The following is an 18150-nucleotide window of genomic DNA, read 5'->3' as shown; positions in this document are numbered from 1 at the left end:
CTCACTCATCTTCTTCCGCTTGTCCGTTCCGCGGGGGCAGCAGCCTCAGCAGGGATGCCCAGACTTCCTTCACCCCGGACACTTCCTCCAGCTCTTCCGGGGGCAGTCCGAGGCGTTCCCAGGCCAGCCGAGAGACATAGTCTCTCCAGCGTGTCCTGGGTCTTCCCCGGGGTCTCCTCCCGGTGGGACATCTCTGGAACACCTCCCTAGGGAGGCGTCCAGGAGGCATCCAATACTGATGCCCAAGCCACCTCAGCTGACTCCTCTCAATGTGAAGGAGCAGCGGCTCGACTCCGAGCTCCTCCCGGGTGACCGAACTCCTCACCCTATCTCTAAGGGAGCGTCCAGCCACCCTGCGGAGGAAACTCATCTCGGCCACTTGTATCCGCGATCTTGTCCTTTCGGTCACTACCCAAAGTTCATGACCATAGATGAGGGTAGGTGCGTAGATTGACCGGTAAATCGAGAGCTTCGCCTTTCGGCTCAGCTCCCTCTTCACCACAACGGTCCGGTACATCGGCCGCATAACTGCGGATGCTGCACCGATCCGTCTGTCAATCTCACGCTCCATCGTTCCCTCACTCGTGAACAAGATCCCGAGATACTTGAACTCCTCCACCTGAGGCAAGACTTCTCCACCCACCCGGAGAAGGCATGCCACCCTTTTCCGATGGAGAACCATAGCCTCGGATTTGGAGGTGCTGATTCTCATCCCTGCCGGGTCGCACTCGTCCTCAAACCGCCCCAACACATGATCAAGGTCCCGGTCCGAAGAAGCCAACAGGACAACATCATCCGCAAAAAGCAGAGATGAAATCCTGTGGTTCCCAAACCGGATCCCCTCCGGCCCCTGGCTGCACCTAGAAATCCTGTCCATAAAAATTATGAACAGGACCGGTGACAAAGGGCAGCCCTGCCGGAGTCCAACATGCACTGGGAACAAGTCTGACCTACTGCCGGCAATACGGACCAGACTCCTGCTTCGATCATACAGAGACCGGACAGCCCTTAATAGAGGGCCCCGGACTCCATACTCACTGAGCGCCCCCCACAGAATGACACGAGGGACACGGTCAAATGCCTTCCCCAGATCATCAAAACACATGTGGACTGGTTGGGCAAATTCCCATGAACCCTCGAGCACCCTGCGGAGGGTATAGAGCTGGTCCTGTGTTCCACGACCGGGACGAAAACCGCATTGTTCCTCCTGAATCCGAGGTTCAACTATCGGCCGTAATCTCCTCTCCAGTACCCTGGCGTAGACTTTCCCGGGGAGGCTGAGAAGTGTGATTCCCCTATAGTTGGAACACACTCTCCGGTCCCCCTTTTTAAACAGAGGGACCACCACCCCGGTTTGCCACTCCAGCGGTACTGTCCCCTTCCTCCATGCAATGTCGCAGAGGCGTGTCAACCAAGACAGCCCTACGACATCCAGAGACTTGAGGTACTCAGGGCGAGTCTCATCCACCCCCGGTGCCCTGTGTGACGGCCAGGCCCTCTCCCTCTTGATTGGCCATTCTGCTTCCTGGATGGAAATTTTGGCAGTTCGTCAGCCCAATTGGTCTCATCTGTGTGTGTGTGTGTGTGGGAGCCAGGGTATTTAGGGGCTTGCTTGATCTGGCTTGCTCGCTCTTGCTGCTCCCAGACTTGCGCTTGGTTCTGGGTTTCCACCTGCCAATGGGGAACTAAGTATTTTTTCCTCCTGCATACAACACTTGCACTCAGCATACTTCATTCACCCACACACAGCATACATGACTGACACTCTACATTTAAACCTACATATACTTTTGGTTTATTTTGATTTAATTTTTACTTTAATAAATTACATTTTTGAATTTGGTGACTCATGTGTGGACTCCCTCTTTGTCACTATCTGGCCCGGTGTGTGACACCTGCCACTGAGGAGCTTATGAACCACCTCAGTGACCTCGGCTTGGGTGATGGATGAGCACGCCCCAGAGTCCTCACCCTCTGCTTCCACAGTGGAAGGCATGTCAGTGGGGTTGAGGAGATCCTCGAAGTATTCCTTCCACCGTCCGACAATGTCCCCAGTCGAGGTCAACAGCTCCCCACCCACACCGTAAACGGTGCCGGCAGAGTACTGCTTCCCCCTTCTGAGGCGCCGAACGGTCCTCCAGAATTTCCTCGAGGCCGACCGAAAGTCTTCCTCCATGGCCTCCCCGAACTCCTCCCAGAGCTGAGTTTTTGCCTCCAGGACTGCCCGAGCCGCGGCTCGCTTGGCCTGCCGGTACCCATCTACTGCGTCAGGAGTCCCACAGGCTAACATAGCCCGGTATGACTCCTTCTTCAGTCTGACGGCATCCTGTACTTCCCGTGTCGACCACCGGGTTCTAGGATTGCCGCCACGACAGGCACCGGAGACCTTGCGTCCACAACTTCGAACCGCCGCGTCGACAATGGAGGCAGAGAACATGGTCCACTCGGAGTCAATGTCCCCCACCTCCCCCGGGATCCGAGAGAAGCTCCCTCGGAGGTGGGAGTTGAAGATGTCCCTGACAGAGGGCTCAGCCAGACGTTCCCAACAGACCCTCACAATCCGTTTGGGTCTGCCCGGTCTGTCCAACCTCCTCCTCCGCCAGCGCATCCAACTCACCACCAGGTGGTGATCAGTTGACAGCTCAGCCCCTCTCTTCACCCGAGTGTCCAAGACATGCGGGCGAAGGTCAGATGAAACGACAGCAAAGTCGATCATTGACCTCCGGCCTAGGGTGTCCCGGTGCCACGTGCACTGATGGACACCCTTATGCTTGAACATGGTGTTCGTTATGGACAAACTGTGGCTAGCACAGAAGTCCAACAACAAAGCATTGCGCGGGTTCAGATCGGGGAGGCCGTTCCTCCCAATCACGCCTCTCCAGGTATCACTGTCATTACCCACGTGAGCGTTGAAGTCCCCCAGTAGAACAATGGAGTCCCCAGTTGGAGCACCATCAAGTACCCCTCCCAGGGACTCCAAGAATGTCAGGTACTCCGCACTGCTGTTCGGCCCGTAGGCACAAACAACAGTGAGAGACCTTTTCCCGACCCGAAGGCGCAGGGAAGCGACCCTCTCGTTCACTGGGGTGAACTCCAACACATGGCGACTGAGCTGAGGGGCTATAAACAAGCCCACACCAGCCCGCCGCCTCTCACCCTGGGCAACTCCAGAGTAGTGGAGGGTCCACTACTCCTTCCCCCCCAGCGAGGTGACATTCCATGTCCCTGTGTGTGTCACTGTGAGGGTTTTGGCCCGGGATTGGGTCGTCGAGGCACCCCGCCACGACTGGTACCCAGTCCACATGGCACCGGCCTCTCACGGACCTTCCTGCGGGTGGTGGGCCTACAGGAAGGCGGGCCCACGTCGCCGTTTCGGGCTGAGCCCGGCCGGGTCCCACGGGCAAAGACCTGGCCACCAGGCGCTTACCAGCGAGACCCAACCCCAGGCCTGGCTCCAGGGCAGGGCCCCAGTGACGCCGATCCGGGCGACATCACGGTCCTTGGTTTCTTTCTTCTCATGTTAGGCTTTGTGAACCGCTCTTAGTCTGGCCCGTCACCCAGGACCTGTTTGCCATGGGAGTCCCTACCTGGGGCGTAAGTGCCCCCGACAACATAGCTCCTAGGATCACTCGGGCACACAAACCCCTCCACCACAGTAAGGTGGCGGTTCAAGCAGGGGAATTTCTAATTTATTTAGCAAAAACAATCAAAAGCTTGTTTTTAAGACATTCAAGGCCTGTTTAAAATAGGTATTAGATGCCATAATAGGTCCCCTTTAAGCAGGTCTTCACATACGTTTTACTTTAGTGTAACTGTCTCTTCCTAAGCACCACTACACTCAGTATTCTCTATCTAATTTTTGTTTAAATATTTAAAACTATGATTAAATCTTATTGTGTTGGTTTTTATTTAAATATTCAGTAAATTAGGTTGCAACATATTTGACATTATGATGATGTACTCTACTATATACTAATCCAAGATGTCTCTAACATGCCCTTGCACTCATGTACATGTATATAAATAAAAAGAAAACTTCACTTCATTACAGACATCTGTCAATGAAATGTGCAATTTTCCAGCCCAGTTTTAACTATGAGCTTAGTATTCAACAAAAAATTTAAATGCTAAGTCTGTAGCTCTGATATACGTCCAGTTATCGATATCTGGGTAAAGGTTTGCACATATGTACCTAAGAACATGGATGCCGCTTACATGTAGTGTTACAAGTATGAATGACTGAAGACTCTAAGGGAAAAATATAAACACTGCTGGTAAACATTTCCATTACTTAATTAGCTGTAATATTGGTGTCTTTTTTTCCTGAATGTGTGTTTCAGGGTGTGTTTGTGTGTTTATAATGTTCTTCCCTCTGGCATCCAGCCCACCATAATTACAAACAGTGAGAGCAGTTAAACAGGCCCAGACATCCTATCAACCAGAGTAAATAACAGGTTCAGATTTTACTCAATACTTCAGCAGCACACATGGTAGGTGGACAAGGTCTGAGAAGGGTTTAAAAACAGGATTTAAAAACAAGTGAAGGGACCATTTTTAAACTGGATGTTAATGTGCAAAGCATATTTTTTAAGTCATTTTAAGAATAAATACAAGTAGTAATTATTTGCTACATGGCAGAAAAACAGCATTTGTTACCTCTGTCTCCATCTGTCAGAGTGCTCAGTGATTATGCAACGTGGTAACTTCCTACCATGTGTAAAACTCCAGCTTGTCCACTTCCACTAATCATCCCACTTTCTCTCCAAGTCCTTCACTCCTCCTCCCATTCCTTCCCCGGAGCCTCAGCTCTGCAGAGCAGTGTCGTCCTGAGCACGCATTCAGATGGGACCTCTGGCAGCACTTGTCGCGCTAGTTTGCTTCGCCGTTCCAGGTATTTCTTGAGGTCAACATTAAAGTTCTTTCTTGAGAGAGAAGACGTTGATTGTGAAACTGTCTACAGTGTGTGGAGACATGGGATCATGCAATGCTCTGAGGAACCTGGACAACGGACAGACATTCTTCCGTTATGGTGGACTGCTGGTGATCTTCCAGTGTAATCCTGGTTACAAACTCCATGGATATAAAAGCAACAGCTGTGTGTCTGGACACTGGTCCCGGGACCCGCCAGTCTGTGTTGGTGAGGACTTTAGTGGAATTTTAGATATTTCTTTCTGTGTTGTTGTCATCAGTCTATTTAAAAAAGTGGTTAATTAGTGGTCAAGGCTGTCAACATTGAATTTTAGTGCGTAATTTTCCTGGCTTGCTGCCCTGCCTGTCGGTGTTTGTCTGATGTCACCTGTCATGTTGCCTATTAGTTTGTCTAGTCATAATGTTGCTTTTTGTGCATGGCTTTTTATTCTGTGTTTAGTGCTTTTGTCTTGTTTGTGTTTGGCCTGTTAGTGTGTTATTGTGTCTTGTGTTATTAATGCTGATGTTACTGTTGCTGCTTCATGTTGTTCTGTTTTCGTGTGTAGCAATTGTCTGTTGTTGAGCTTATGTTAACCTGTGTGTTTATGTATTTTAGCTTAGTTTTTACCTCTTAATCTCTATTCTGATATAACCTTTTTATTCGGAAATGTTTTATTGATTGTATCTAATAATTCTTTCTTTTAGGTTGACTATTTTTACACCAGTCCAGGGACAGCGGATGCAAAATAGCCTTTTTGGCTAATTCCGGCACATTTTACATTGGTTTAAATGTGTTATTAATGTGCATTGTCCCTATAATCTAAACCTTTAAATAAATAAATCAGTCTTATATCTGCTCTGCATACAGCTAATGACAAATACAGATACAGTAGGTCAAGTTTGTGTTAGGTCTTAATGAAATTAATGAAACACAAAGGGGTAATTTCTTATTTATTCCAGCATTATTTTGTCTTCCATCAGGCTCCGGCTGCTCCGACCCTGGAGAGATCATCCATGGAACGAGCAGTGTGAATCAGGATGGCTCCTGGGCAGTGTACAGCTGTAACAGTGGCTTTCACTTACATGGGCCCTCCATGTTATACTGCAAGGGCCACTCCTGGAACAGCACAAAGCCTGTATGCAAAGGTGAGTGTGGATAAGCCTTCAGATGTTAAACCAGAGAAATTGTAGACGACGGCTTTGGACTACCTCTGAAAGAAGACTATCATTAATGTTAGTAACATCATTTGATGAAAATATTACAGAGATAGAGCACAAAAGCTCTCTTATCAACTTTGCCTTTACAGCTCTCTTCATAGCAGTTGGTTTTGTGGGGGATGGGGGAGGGTAGAGGTGGAGTCAGTCACGCAACTCTACTCTATCCCCCTTTCCTGTGTGGTGAAGCTCCTTCAAAATTGGCCATACAGCTTTGTGTTACCCACTTCCAAGGTATCAATGTGAAGTTGGGTGGCGATGAAGATGGGGTCACTGGATAATTCTACTACTATCTGAGTCTGTGATGTCACTGGACCCTGCAGAATTGAACTGCTCATTGGATCACATACTTCTAAACCTAGGCAGCTCTAAACAGAGTAACGTAATTGTGTTATCTCAGAATTTTTGAGTTGGTATTCTGAGACCAGAATGTGTCTCAAGCATGTAAATATTGATATGTCCCCTTTTTAATAGCTTTGCGTCATGCTTTGCAATGTATTTACACATGTATGAAAATGTATGCATAAAAGACTTACTCTGTCCTCAGCTTTTAGCTGTTTGATCTTTTTTTTCTTTCTTATTCCTGATAGAGACAGACATAATGAGCTCAGTTTCAAGCATCAACGTGGGAAAATCAAACTCTTACCAGAACCTGCAGTCCTCTGCAGGTGTGAAGAGCCGACAACATTCCCACTCTGACATTGTGACAAAGGCAGCCTCTAAAGAAGTGGACGTCAAATTTGGTCTATTACCAAGCACACCAACTAGTTTGTTCAACAGTGAAAGAATGAATGTTATCACAACAGAAATTCCCCCGAAGACGCATGATCACATTACAAGTTTAAAAGCCCACGATGTGGTCCAGGCAAACCAAGGAAGTGGGAAACGTGGCTCAGAGGTCACAATGTCACGGGAAGAAGTAGGAAAGATGGAGGAAGTTACACAAATTTCTGCCACAAAACACAGTTTATCCATCACTGTCTCATCTGCCTTGTCATCAGCGTCAGAAACAGAGCATTCAACATTTTCGCCATCATCATTTTCTTCCACCCATGCACCAGCTGTCACTACTTCCACAAATGTTGCTCTCAGGCAAACCTCACTGCGTCATTACACCAACGTTTCTCTTCCCGTGCTTGGATTTAAAGAAGCTGCTCCGTCTCAAGATAACGTAACTCCCTCTGAAGTAGTAACGGCTGGAAACAAAGTCCAACAGGCTGAAAGTGGCTTCAAGTCTCCTTTTCTGCCTCAAACTCAGTTCATAGAGCAAAATAAAGCCACTGATCAATCACATGAGACAACTTTGGATTTTTCCACTTCATCCCCAGCAACCTCAGCATTTCTCCGCTTCACCCTGTCAAATATGAAATCACAGCTGCCTGATGGGAACGCTGTTCCTTCATATATCTCCAACAACACTGACTTGAGATCTACAAGGACTGAAAACAACAACTTTACAATGACCTTCAAACCAATTTCACCTTTTCTGAACGTCAGCAGACAACCTGTGTGCCCATACCCTCCTGTTCCTGCTCATGGGACTTATTACTTTTATAATGTTGAAAATCCAGGCCCTCGAGAATCCAGACAATATATTCAATATACTTGCTACCCCGGATATACTCTGGCTCATGGAGATGTGCACAGTTACTGCCAGCAAGGAGGGACCTGGAGCGGAGTCACACCTGTTTGTCTGGGTAGGTGGTGGTGTTTTATAAGATATCATTTCAACAAATACACTGGATTTCGAAGATCCCAATACACACATTCATCTATGTGTTATTTAAGCATGTGAATGAAATTCACTTCATGCAAAGGCAATTCAAATTTTAAACAAGCCAAACCATGTCTTACCAGTTTTTACTTCCTTCTATGGCCAAATTACCAACAATGGTGGGATTCGATCATGGATCTCTGAAGGCAGTGAAATATCCACTGCACTGATCATATTTCAAGGGATGACATTACAAATCTTGGTCCAGAAGAGCACAGTCTCAAATGATCAGTTTCAATCAATGTCATTTGAAGGAATATTTGGTCAATTTAGGAAGTGTTGTCTAGCGTCCTTTGGACTATGTTGTGAAAGCAACTGTCCCTCCACACCTATAACAGGATGCACTGAGCTAAAAACAAAAAGAAAAAAGAAAAAAAAAATTGAAATAATAAAAGATTTTGCTTACGCCGTTCACTGCTTCGGCATCTTTATTGTCCCTCTCTTCTAAAAGCTGTCTCTTTAACCCCCTACTATCCTGAAAAAAAATGTACCGTAATCTGATCTAAAATGAAATTAAGAAATAATAGACTGCAAGACAGCTGCTCACCTTTGGTTTGAAGTTTGCCCAGTGGGTCAGACTTGCTTCTAGCAGCCATCCATCCATTCATAAATGTGTAACTACAGATCCAATTGTGGAAACAGAGGCCATACACGCTTCTCATTTTGTGTTGGGTTTTTTTGCCCGACATTGGCAGTCGCCTTGTAAAGACTTATAACAAGATAGCAGTGCTTTTTGCACAGATACAGAGTGAAAAATACCTCAGTTTGTCAGCAAGGACCCTGTCACTTCAAGGATTAAAAATCACAATTTATTTTCACTTAGCCTAATTGCCCTCTGAGCTAACATTAATTGCTATTTTGCTGTAAATAAATAATCAATTTTTACATTTATTCTAAATCTCCCTAAGTGTGCATTATTTTGGTGCCTAGATCAGGTTTACACTCCTTACCATCTAATAATAGACCTATTTTTTTGGTTATAACTTTGGTATTTCCTTCAAACAAGACATTTTGGCATCCAGCGTTCTCCTATTATGGGTAGCCTCTTCTGATTTGAGTTTTATAACTTTACTTGCATTTTACAAGCAAAAAACACAAGGGGGTTAACTGTTCAGAAGAGTTCAAAAGATGGTTCTGATAATCCTGTTACTTCTTCTGCTTTAGATTTGACACCATGTTCAATCAACAATGGAGGCTGTTCCCAGCTGTGCTCTCCCTCCCAGATGTACAATCAGAGCTCCAATCAGACACAGACCACAGTTAAGTGTCACTGCAAACCTGGATTTACTCTGCTGGATGACGGTCTAACATGTCGAGGTGACTACATTAATGCGTTGTTGTTGTATTTTTATCTGTGTTTGCTCTGAAACATTCCTCCTGAATCCTCTGTGGATGCCACAGCCTCTTTTTAATAGCGACTGAGACATGTCACAGCACAACAGGGAATCTACATCACACGTGAGAAAATAGCTAATTCCTCCACTCTGTGTTTGATGTTTCACGGCTCACAGACAACAGAAGAGAGCCGTGAAATTTATGTCACTGCTGTAGGACTTAAACCGCATGTCACATCTTTTACTTTATAAGATACACATCACAGCCTACTCACTGAAAACCTATAATTCAAGAGCACCATTAGAAGATGGTGTTGATGATACGTTGGAGGAATATAATTACAAGCGAGTACTTTGACATGATCCTGTCCAGCAGGGCCGCCGCAAGGGGTGTGCGAACCGTGCGACCGCACGGGGCCTTGCGCTTTGGGCTTCTTTTTTTTTTTTTTTTCACGTTCCATTACAGACCTAAATGTGTACTAGTCTGTGCATATCAATAAATATATGTGCAATGATGCGCGTGTCTGTTGTTCAATACAACTGATCAGACCAAGCGCAGACACAAGCTGCTCTGATCCAGATGGGTGGAGTGTGTAACAAACTGTCACAAAATGTCGAGAGAACGAGACAGATTCAGGGAATTTCCATCAGGGGATGAAAAAAGAAAAAAACTAAAGAAAATGGAAGAGTTTAATGCCTCTCTGAAAGTCTTGTTTGATCAATTTGTTACAAAAATCACCGATCCGACCGGGCCTCAAGCAGCCGTGGGGCCCCGCATCGAGGCAAGCCAAATGATGATGAGGCAGGGGAAGGTATCCAGTATTTTGCTAATTGGAGAGTTAAAATTGCGCATATAGACACCCTATCCGACCCGAAAAACCCAAAAATTTCGCGCCGAGGGCCCCCCCTGACCATTTCACACAGGGCCTTGCAAATCTCCCAGACAGCTCTGCTGTCCAGTTACAGCAGTTCAGCTGTTTCCACTGCATTGGGGAGGAAAATAGCTCATAAACATTCCTTTTTGACAGTTCGCAGAAGACAAATGAGGCTCTATTTGAGTCTTTGTTTCACAGAGGACTTTCTTTCCAGTAGGGTCCTCTATAGAGGTGTGTCAGAAGTTACAAAGATGTTGAACCCAAAGCGCACAAATAGAGTCATGCAAGTCAGTAGCACCTAATCCTTTAATAGTGTGTGTTAGGGGCCGCTTGGTGGCGCAGTGGTTTAAGCAAGCGGCTCATATACTGAGGCTACAGTCCTCCTGCAGTGGTCGCAGGTTCTAATAACCTGCGCACCTTTGCTGCATGTCATCCCCGTTCTCTCTCTCTACCCCCTTCCTGTCTGCAACTTGAATAAAGGGCCACTAGAGCCCAACCCCCCCAAAAAAATAGTGTGTGTTAGAGTGCACACATCTGATTGTAACATATAATGTTTTAACTCTGCGCCATAATTTCTTCAACAGAAATAAAGCCCAAAAGTTAAAATCATGCAGATAAAGCCCTCCTCGATGTTGTACATCCACTTTAAGCAGCATTAACTTGAAGCAGGGCTTTTGCATGTGACTTCATCAGTGTCTCACATTGTTTTGCAGAGACCATAGAATTTCAGTTGGGTTGAGATCTGGATTTTGAATAGGCCATTACAAAACCTTGTTATTTTCATCTGGATTTACCGGTGTGCCTCAGAGCTTTGTTCTGTTTCATGACCCAATATCAACCAAGATTTAGTTGTCAGACAAAATGCATCACTGTCACCTTCTGAAAATGTTGATATCCAGACAAGTTCATAGTTTACTCAGTGACGGCAAGCTGCAGAGGGGTAGAAGAACTCCACTTTACTCACATAATAATAAGGGATTCGATTTATTCATACACTCCATTCATACTTGGTGAATGGAGACTTCTTGAGACTGTGATTTATTTAGATGCAATTGTACAAACCTCAGTCATATTTTCATGACATTCTTATACAGGGGAGGCTTTCTCTTGACAACCCTTCCAAATTAACAATTTTTTCATTTTTCTTCTAATCTTGCTTACACGGACATCTAACATGCTCCATGAGGTCTGACATTTAGCTTCTTTTTTATTATTTCTATGACCAGTATTCAAGACATTTGCCAAAGTCCTCATCGTAGAACATATTTACTCCAAATTGACTGGAAATGAATAAATAATCCTTTTCCATTTGGATTTTTTGACAACAATTGCTCTTCCAAAAATATTGCTTACGTCTTGTAAGCAATATTTTTGGAAGAGCAATTGTTGTCAAAAAATCCAATCCAATCCCTCTTGGTATTGTGTTAACACACACCTAAATGCTTTAGACCAGCAAAATACCAAAATGTTATGGTGTATAAATGTCTGCACACCTGTTAAGAAACCATTTCATCAAAGGTTGGTGAATAACAGCACCTGGTAATTTACCCTTTTACTGTATCTTAGAAGAAGTAGGAAGGGGGTAGTGCTGTCCATATGATATTTTTATTTTTATTTCCATTTGGGTGATTTGTAAGTAAATAATTACATGGTGAAAAAAGTTACAGGTTATTTGTGTGAGGTTGTGTTTGTCTGAGATCTACTACAATCAGATCTAATACAGTTTAATGTTTCTTTTTATACAACATGGAATCCTTTTCATGCATAGAGGTCAAAAACCACTTTCTTGTATATAAGTCTTGATGTCAAAGTTGCACATTAGTTGTTGCAGTGGACGCTAGTGTGTCGTCCCATACTCTTCCACCCACCCGTCAACCGTTGTTCAAAAGAACAGTAGCCAAAAGCAAGATGGTCGCTGGAAGGCCAGAAGTTTTGCACAGGGCACTAAAAGCGGTCTAATCCTGCTATTCAAGAAGAGACCCTTCCATGCAGAAAAAAAAAAATATGGTGACATCAAGCAACAGCCATTGAGTAATATAATTACTGAAAGTTCCAAGTATTGGTTTTGTGGTGGGAAGAAATTGTTATTACTCACGTGTGTACTAGACTGGACATCATGCATTGTTGGCTATTATTTAACTAAGGTTCATACAAATACTGTGGCTTTGTTGTTTTTGAAATCTGAAATCTTTGAAATCTGCAGTAACTTTATTGTCTGTAAATAAATTAATTGATGTTATATGTAATTTTTCTTTTTATGAGAATATTCCAATATTTTGTGCAAATTAGTTCTGTTATGAGAGTAATGATCCGCATCTTTATGTTCTGTAGAGGTCAGGCGCACACAGAGACAGAAAAAGCCCACAAGACAGGGGAGCAAATACCGTTGAGTCAAGTGAGGGTGCCGATGGTGGCAGTAATGATGAATGGCTTGCAGGAATAAAAGACGATTAGCAAATGCTAGCAGTAGTGCCAGTGGGGCTACAGATGCTGAGGATTTCCCACCTTACAGAGCTCAAATGGTGAAAGCTCTGGATACATGCATAGATTGGAAGTGTATCATGGTTTGGCCAAGTGTGTTGCAGTCAGTGGATCGGGAATGGCTGCAGACGTAGTCAAGGTCTGTGATTTCCATACAAGACAGATTTTTTCAACTGTAGATAGACACTTGATAGATAAACTAAAGTTAATTTTGGAGAGAATGTTTGTCATATTCATTGTCTGATATATTGATAGATTCCAGTCAGTCAGACTGTACTTTCTGGTTTGACTGACAGAAGAGTTATTTTAAAGTTGGGAGTTTAAATGTTTTTGAAACACGTTTCACATAATGAGAACACATTAGTTAAACAAGTATACCATAGTGCTCACATAATCTTACTTTAGCCCTTCTTTTGTTAAAACCATATTTAAACAGTCAGAATTATAAACGCATGTTCTCCACTCTTGTGGACATGTCACAAACTCCTTGAAAACTTTGGTAAATAATAAACACTCGGGGGAAAGAAATCCCGAGGAAAGTAGTCATGATTCATGACTGAAAGGGTTAAAAGAAGGGTATTAACTTTTGCACATGACTATAGGTACACACGAAATGTTAGGGAATTAGTGGTTTAATGCACAGCAGATCTACTATACAGCAATACTTTTCCAAGGGATCTCTTTCCTGTCTGAGCAACAGGATGCAAGAAAACATCTGTGTTATGGTTTCCTCATTACAGGCCAACAGGGACACGCGTCAATGATGTTTCACATTCCAGCTTAATCCTGAGTAGTCCAATACCTTTCATCTGCTCATCTCTTTTATGTCAGCATAGCCTGTGTGTGTTTGTTTAGCTGTGAAAGTGTCCATATGTAGTTGTATTTTACTAAATTTGTTCACCATGTAAATCCAGTAGAAGTACAAGGTAAGTCACCTTGTTTTGGATCACTTCAGGTTTTTGTTGTTGTGCATGTTTGTGTTTGAATCTAGATTTAGATGAGTGTGGGGGGTCAGCAGACGTGTCAGCAGTGTTGGAGCTCCTGACCAGACCTCCTGACCTGATTTAGATGTTTGTACCTGTGTATTTCTGTCTGTTAAGGTCATTTACATCAAACAAACAAACTATTTTTCTCTCCACTTTTCCAGATGTTGATGAGTGTCTGCTGCCTGTGGCTGTCACACGCTGTATTTTTGGATGTATTAACTCTCCAGGGAGCTTCCACTGCCTCTGTCCAGCCGGCTACAGACAACACACTGCATATGGGCATTGTCAAGGTTGGGGAACATTTGCAAAAATAACACTTTTGGCAGAATGGAACAGTAATTTCAGCTGGCCTCACTTTGATCATCATCCAAATTTCAGTTTGGTCAAGGTCATATAGCAGCACAAAACAGAGTTGACTAATGCACACTGAAAGAAATAAAGGAAAAACATAACATATTTGCCTCCAATTTGAAGGCTTATGAGTGTTAATGAGTCTTGAGGAAGGATTTGTATACATCAACAGTTTTAGCATTTCTAATTTGTCGCAGTAAGCTGTTTCGCAGAAAGGAATCAGCAACTGAGACCTTTATTTTTAAGTCTAGATCTGGGAACATCAAGGACCATCTGGAAGATCGCAGTGCTCTGAATGGACCGTGAACATGTATAAGCTCGGATAAATATGGTGGCTCTTAATCATTTAGAAGCTTAGAAAGAATAAATAAAGCTTTAACTATCCTAAAGTGGAAGTGGAGTGACGGCAAAACTGCAGTGACATACTCACTATTTCTGGTCCCAGTTAAGAGCCAAGCTGCAACATTTCGATACCAGCTGAATCTGAAAGAGACACGACTGAGCTAAACCCAGAAACAAAGAATTACAATAATCCAGTCATGCAGTCGTAAAAGCAGGCGTAACTAAGCATGGTTTCAACTAATCAACAAGGACTAATCTGTTTATGAAATTTAAATGTGCAATCAAAAATCACAACCAGGTTTTCAACAAATTGATGCCCTAAGGGGGCATGAGAGCAATCTGTAAAAATGTAATGGACAATACTGTATATGTTTAAATGAGTGTCTTCATAGAGATTTGATTTCCAAATTCCATAATGTTTAAAATGCAACATTAATTTAACATTTTAAGTAAATTAATGAATTGTTTTTGTTTTTTCAGTTGCACTGTAGACAAAAAAAGAGAAAAAGCAACATGCAAAGATGTTTTCTCCCCCACAAAATTTTGCAGTTTTTTTACTCTTTTTATAGTCACTGGTTAAAAAAAGAAAAATTTTAAGAAAAAAAAACATGCAAATTCCACTTCAGACTTATCAATCTCATCCAACCTTGTATCAATATGACACGTCACTGGTCTTTGCACTTACATTTCAAGTTCAAAGATTGTAACATTTGCCACCATTTAGGCAGGACCCCTTATTCTACTGTTTTCATGTGGCGCTTTTTTTTTTTTGCTTTTTCTTTTTTAATTATTATATTTTTATCCCTGATTTTTTCCCATTTTTTTCACCCAGCGCTCCTACCTAAGTCAGTTCTGGGCATTGCTCCCCTCTGCCAACCCCAGGAGGGCCCTGCACTGAGCTCAGGTCTGCTCCTTTACTTGAGGAGTGAACAGAATGCTTCTTTTCACCCGACGGGGTGGGGCTTCTCGGCCAGACGTAGCGCGGGGAAGGATCACATTATTCCAGCCAGATCCTCCCCACCCCATCGGACGTTAATTTTGCGTTTGATGGAAAATTAAAATAGATGTGAAAAAGTAATCTTGACAAACATGCTACCAAAAATGAGTCTTAGACTGTGTATGAGGGACAAGTGTAAGGTTGACCCAGTTGCATTATTCTTGTAAATGCTCTTATTTTGTCCAGATATAGACGAGTGTGCTGTTAATCTGGGACTCGGGCCATGTCTGCAGCGGTGCCACAACTCACCAGGATCCTACAGATGTTCCTGCACGTTCGGGCACATCTTGGCTGGAGACGGACACAGCTGCATTGCAGAGTGTCCAGCTGGATACAGGAAACAACCGACCACACCGCCTGAAAATTCAACAACACCATCTCTAAACCAGAAGTGCTTAGGTCAGAAAATGATCATATTTTCACGTGTGTACATTTTATCAACATATTTCTTCAATGCCTGTGTCTTGTGTGCACAGATATAAATGAGTGCCTGGAAGAAACGTGTGAGTGGCAGTGTATAAACTTGCCAGGTTCCCACCGTTGTATCTGCCCTCGTGGATACACACTCCAAAAGGATGGCCAGCGATGCAAGGGTCAGTAAGGTCATGTTAGCTCAATAATACACACATGTACCACTGTGGTGTATGTAACATGGACAATGGGTTCAAAACACAGACATAACACATGATTGACGCTTGAGTCTCTTGTGGAGAGTCTTGCATCTCTTTCTACGTTTTGAAAAATTCCATCGTTTACACGAGATTGTTTTCAAAATCTCTTCGTTTACACGAATCCGCATTAAATACGCTTTTAACGTCATGCCAGCCAATCAGAATCCTGGAAAAACATCAACAAATGACACGTGTAACTTCCAGTTAAGGCTGATTTATGGTTCCGCGTTACACCAACGCAGAACCTACGGCGTAGGGTACGCAGCGACGCACACTGTACGGCGCGCATCGCCACGTACCCTACGCCGTAGGCTCTGCGTCGATTTAACGCGGGACCATAATTCAGGCTTTACTTCCAAGACGGAACGAGAGTCTTTCGTTTGGAGTGACAGAGAAGTGGAGTTACTTTTAAGTGTGACTTAATATAAAAAAATTGATATAAAACAGGTAAAATACAAGAAAATATTGACGGTGGCCAAACTAATTGTAAACACAGGTCGCACACATGACGCTGGTGACGTTTCTGTTGCATAATGTGACGTTCTGAAGCCTAAATCTCCGTTTTCCTCTGTTTAGACGCAAACGTGAAAACTGAGTTTTTGAAAATCTCCACTTTGGCCGGAGTTTTCAGAAATGATCGTTTTTGGTGACTTTGACCTCCGTTTTTCGTGTAAACGAACGGCCAAAACGCATGAAAACGCCTCCGTTTTTGCTCCGTGTAAACGGGGCCTAAGTTGATCTGGTTAATGTTACCTTTGTTAACATGTAAAAACCATTCAACCTCAAAATGTTACTGAAGTGACAGTGTGTATGAGTGTTGAGTTTTAACAACATTTTCTCCTTTCCAGATGTTAATGAGTGCAGTCGGGAGAATGGAGGTTGCTCCCATTTGTGTGTGAATAGAAGAGGAGGGCATAAATGTGCCTGTCCAGCCTCCCATCGTCTGTCTCCCTACAGCTGGAAGACATGCCTGCCAAGGGAAACAGCAAACACTGCAGGCTGAGCATCAAAGCATCTCTGTCAGGCCTGAGACTGGCATCCTACTGTAGGCTGGAGTATGCTCTCTGTAAATGCTCAATATTCTACTGTCTGTATTTTGTATTTCACATAATGAGAAAGTCATGTACTGAATAATCTGAATAATTTATAATCATTTCTACTCTTTTGTTCAGGTAATCATTAAACATTTTTTTCTATTTTTCTTTAGCTCAGTTTCTCTATGAAAATAAGCAGCCCTGATTAGGATTATCACTAAAATGTGTTTTTTTGTTGTTAATTTATAAGCATAGTCCCTTCAAGCAAAAGCTAATATGTATGACATTTCTCACAAGACCATGTTATCTTATTGATTCTTTTATGGTTTTATAGTTGCAGTTTGATGGTCTGAAGCATCCAAGTCTGTGTTAACACAATGCCTAAAAGGAAAGACATCAGGGATCTTAGTGATTGAACTGTTGCTGCCAATCTGAAAGTTACAAGAGCAGGAAAGATAACATTGAATCCAGCAGCTTTCCAGGCATCTCAGACTTTACATGCCCTTACTTAGCATGTTAACTGATACAGGTTATAACATTTTAATTAGAAAAAGCCTGCACAAGCATGGCTTGTTTTGAAGGCTTCTATTTAAAACAAACAGCACAGTTTCAGTTTTTAAAGAATCTGGATAAACCAACATACTTAAAGGAATATGTATTTTATATTTTTTATGTGGAATATGTGGTTCGACTAAAGTTGTATTCACCAAATTTAAGAACCTGGTAGGGACCAGATGATTTTATGTTAGAGTTGATTGAGGTGAATTTCTGTTAAGATGAATATCCAGTACAACCTCAATAGATTAAAAAAAAAAACTCTCTTACTTCCTATTCAATGATTAAGAAGCATCTAGGTAACGCATATCATTTACAATCAGCACAGCAGTCATTTTAGTTGTGCACGTGAAGACCACACAGCATCGAAGTTGATGAGATGTTGAGCAGTAAATATCTCAATTTATTGCAAACTTCACTCTGTAATAATGCCCATTTGGAGGTTCCTATAATTATTAAAGCAGACGTGTGCTGTTATAACAGAAATATATTTATTTTCACTCAAGATAAAGGAAAAAAAACAATATTGAGGTAATATGACTTGACATATCTGTTACATGACCACAGAGTAACATTCAAAGGCAGACTGATGGACAGATTTTCATTCGCTGTAAAATACATACATAC

At 43.2% G+C, this 18150-nt stretch overlaps 1 protein-coding gene across 2 annotated transcripts; it reads left to right on the top strand.

Annotated features, from left to right (window-relative positions):
• The first annotated feature begins 4767 nt into the window (after positions 1-4767).
• Positions 4768-18141, top strand: si:dkey-163f14.6 (uncharacterized). 2 transcript variants are annotated; one of them, XM_061740613.1, is made up of 9 exons: positions 4768-4891; positions 4961-5137; positions 5890-6054; positions 6714-7820; positions 9062-9214; positions 13735-13863; positions 15450-15662; positions 15740-15856; positions 16783-18141. In XM_061740613.1, the coding sequence occupies exons 1-9, from the start codon at positions 4843-4845 to the stop codon at positions 16935-16937; spliced, it is 2265 nt and encodes a 754-aa protein (XP_061596597.1). In that variant the 5' UTR covers positions 4768-4842; the 3' UTR covers positions 16938-18141. The 2 variants fall into 2 exon arrangements, with proteins under 2 accessions (XP_061596597.1, XP_061596606.1); XM_061740622.1 differs by lacking the exon at positions 13735-13863.
• Positions 18142-18150: the final 9 nt, after the last annotated feature.

Source organism: Cololabis saira, chromosome 2 (assembly GCF_033807715.1).
Source record: "Cololabis saira isolate AMF1-May2022 chromosome 2, fColSai1.1, whole genome shotgun sequence".
In the NCBI taxonomy this organism is placed as follows: Eukaryota; Metazoa; Chordata; class Actinopteri; order Beloniformes; family Belonidae; genus Cololabis; species Cololabis saira.
This window is presented reverse-complemented; position numbering and strand designations above follow the sequence as displayed.

Excerpts from the sequence above, each read along its gene's own strand:
- si:dkey-163f14.6 (XM_061740613.1), top strand. The coding sequence starts at position 4,843 with ATGGGACCTCTGGCAGCACTTGTCGCGCTAGTTTGCTTCGCCGTTCCA. Across the intron at positions 6,055-6,713 it reads CACAAAGCCTGTATGCAAAG|AGACAGACATAATGAGCTCA; the intron begins GTGAGTGTGGAT and ends TATTCCTGATAG. Across the intron at positions 7,821-9,061 it reads AGTCACACCTGTTTGTCTGG|ATTTGACACCATGTTCAATC; the intron begins GTAGGTGGTGGT and ends CTTCTGCTTTAG.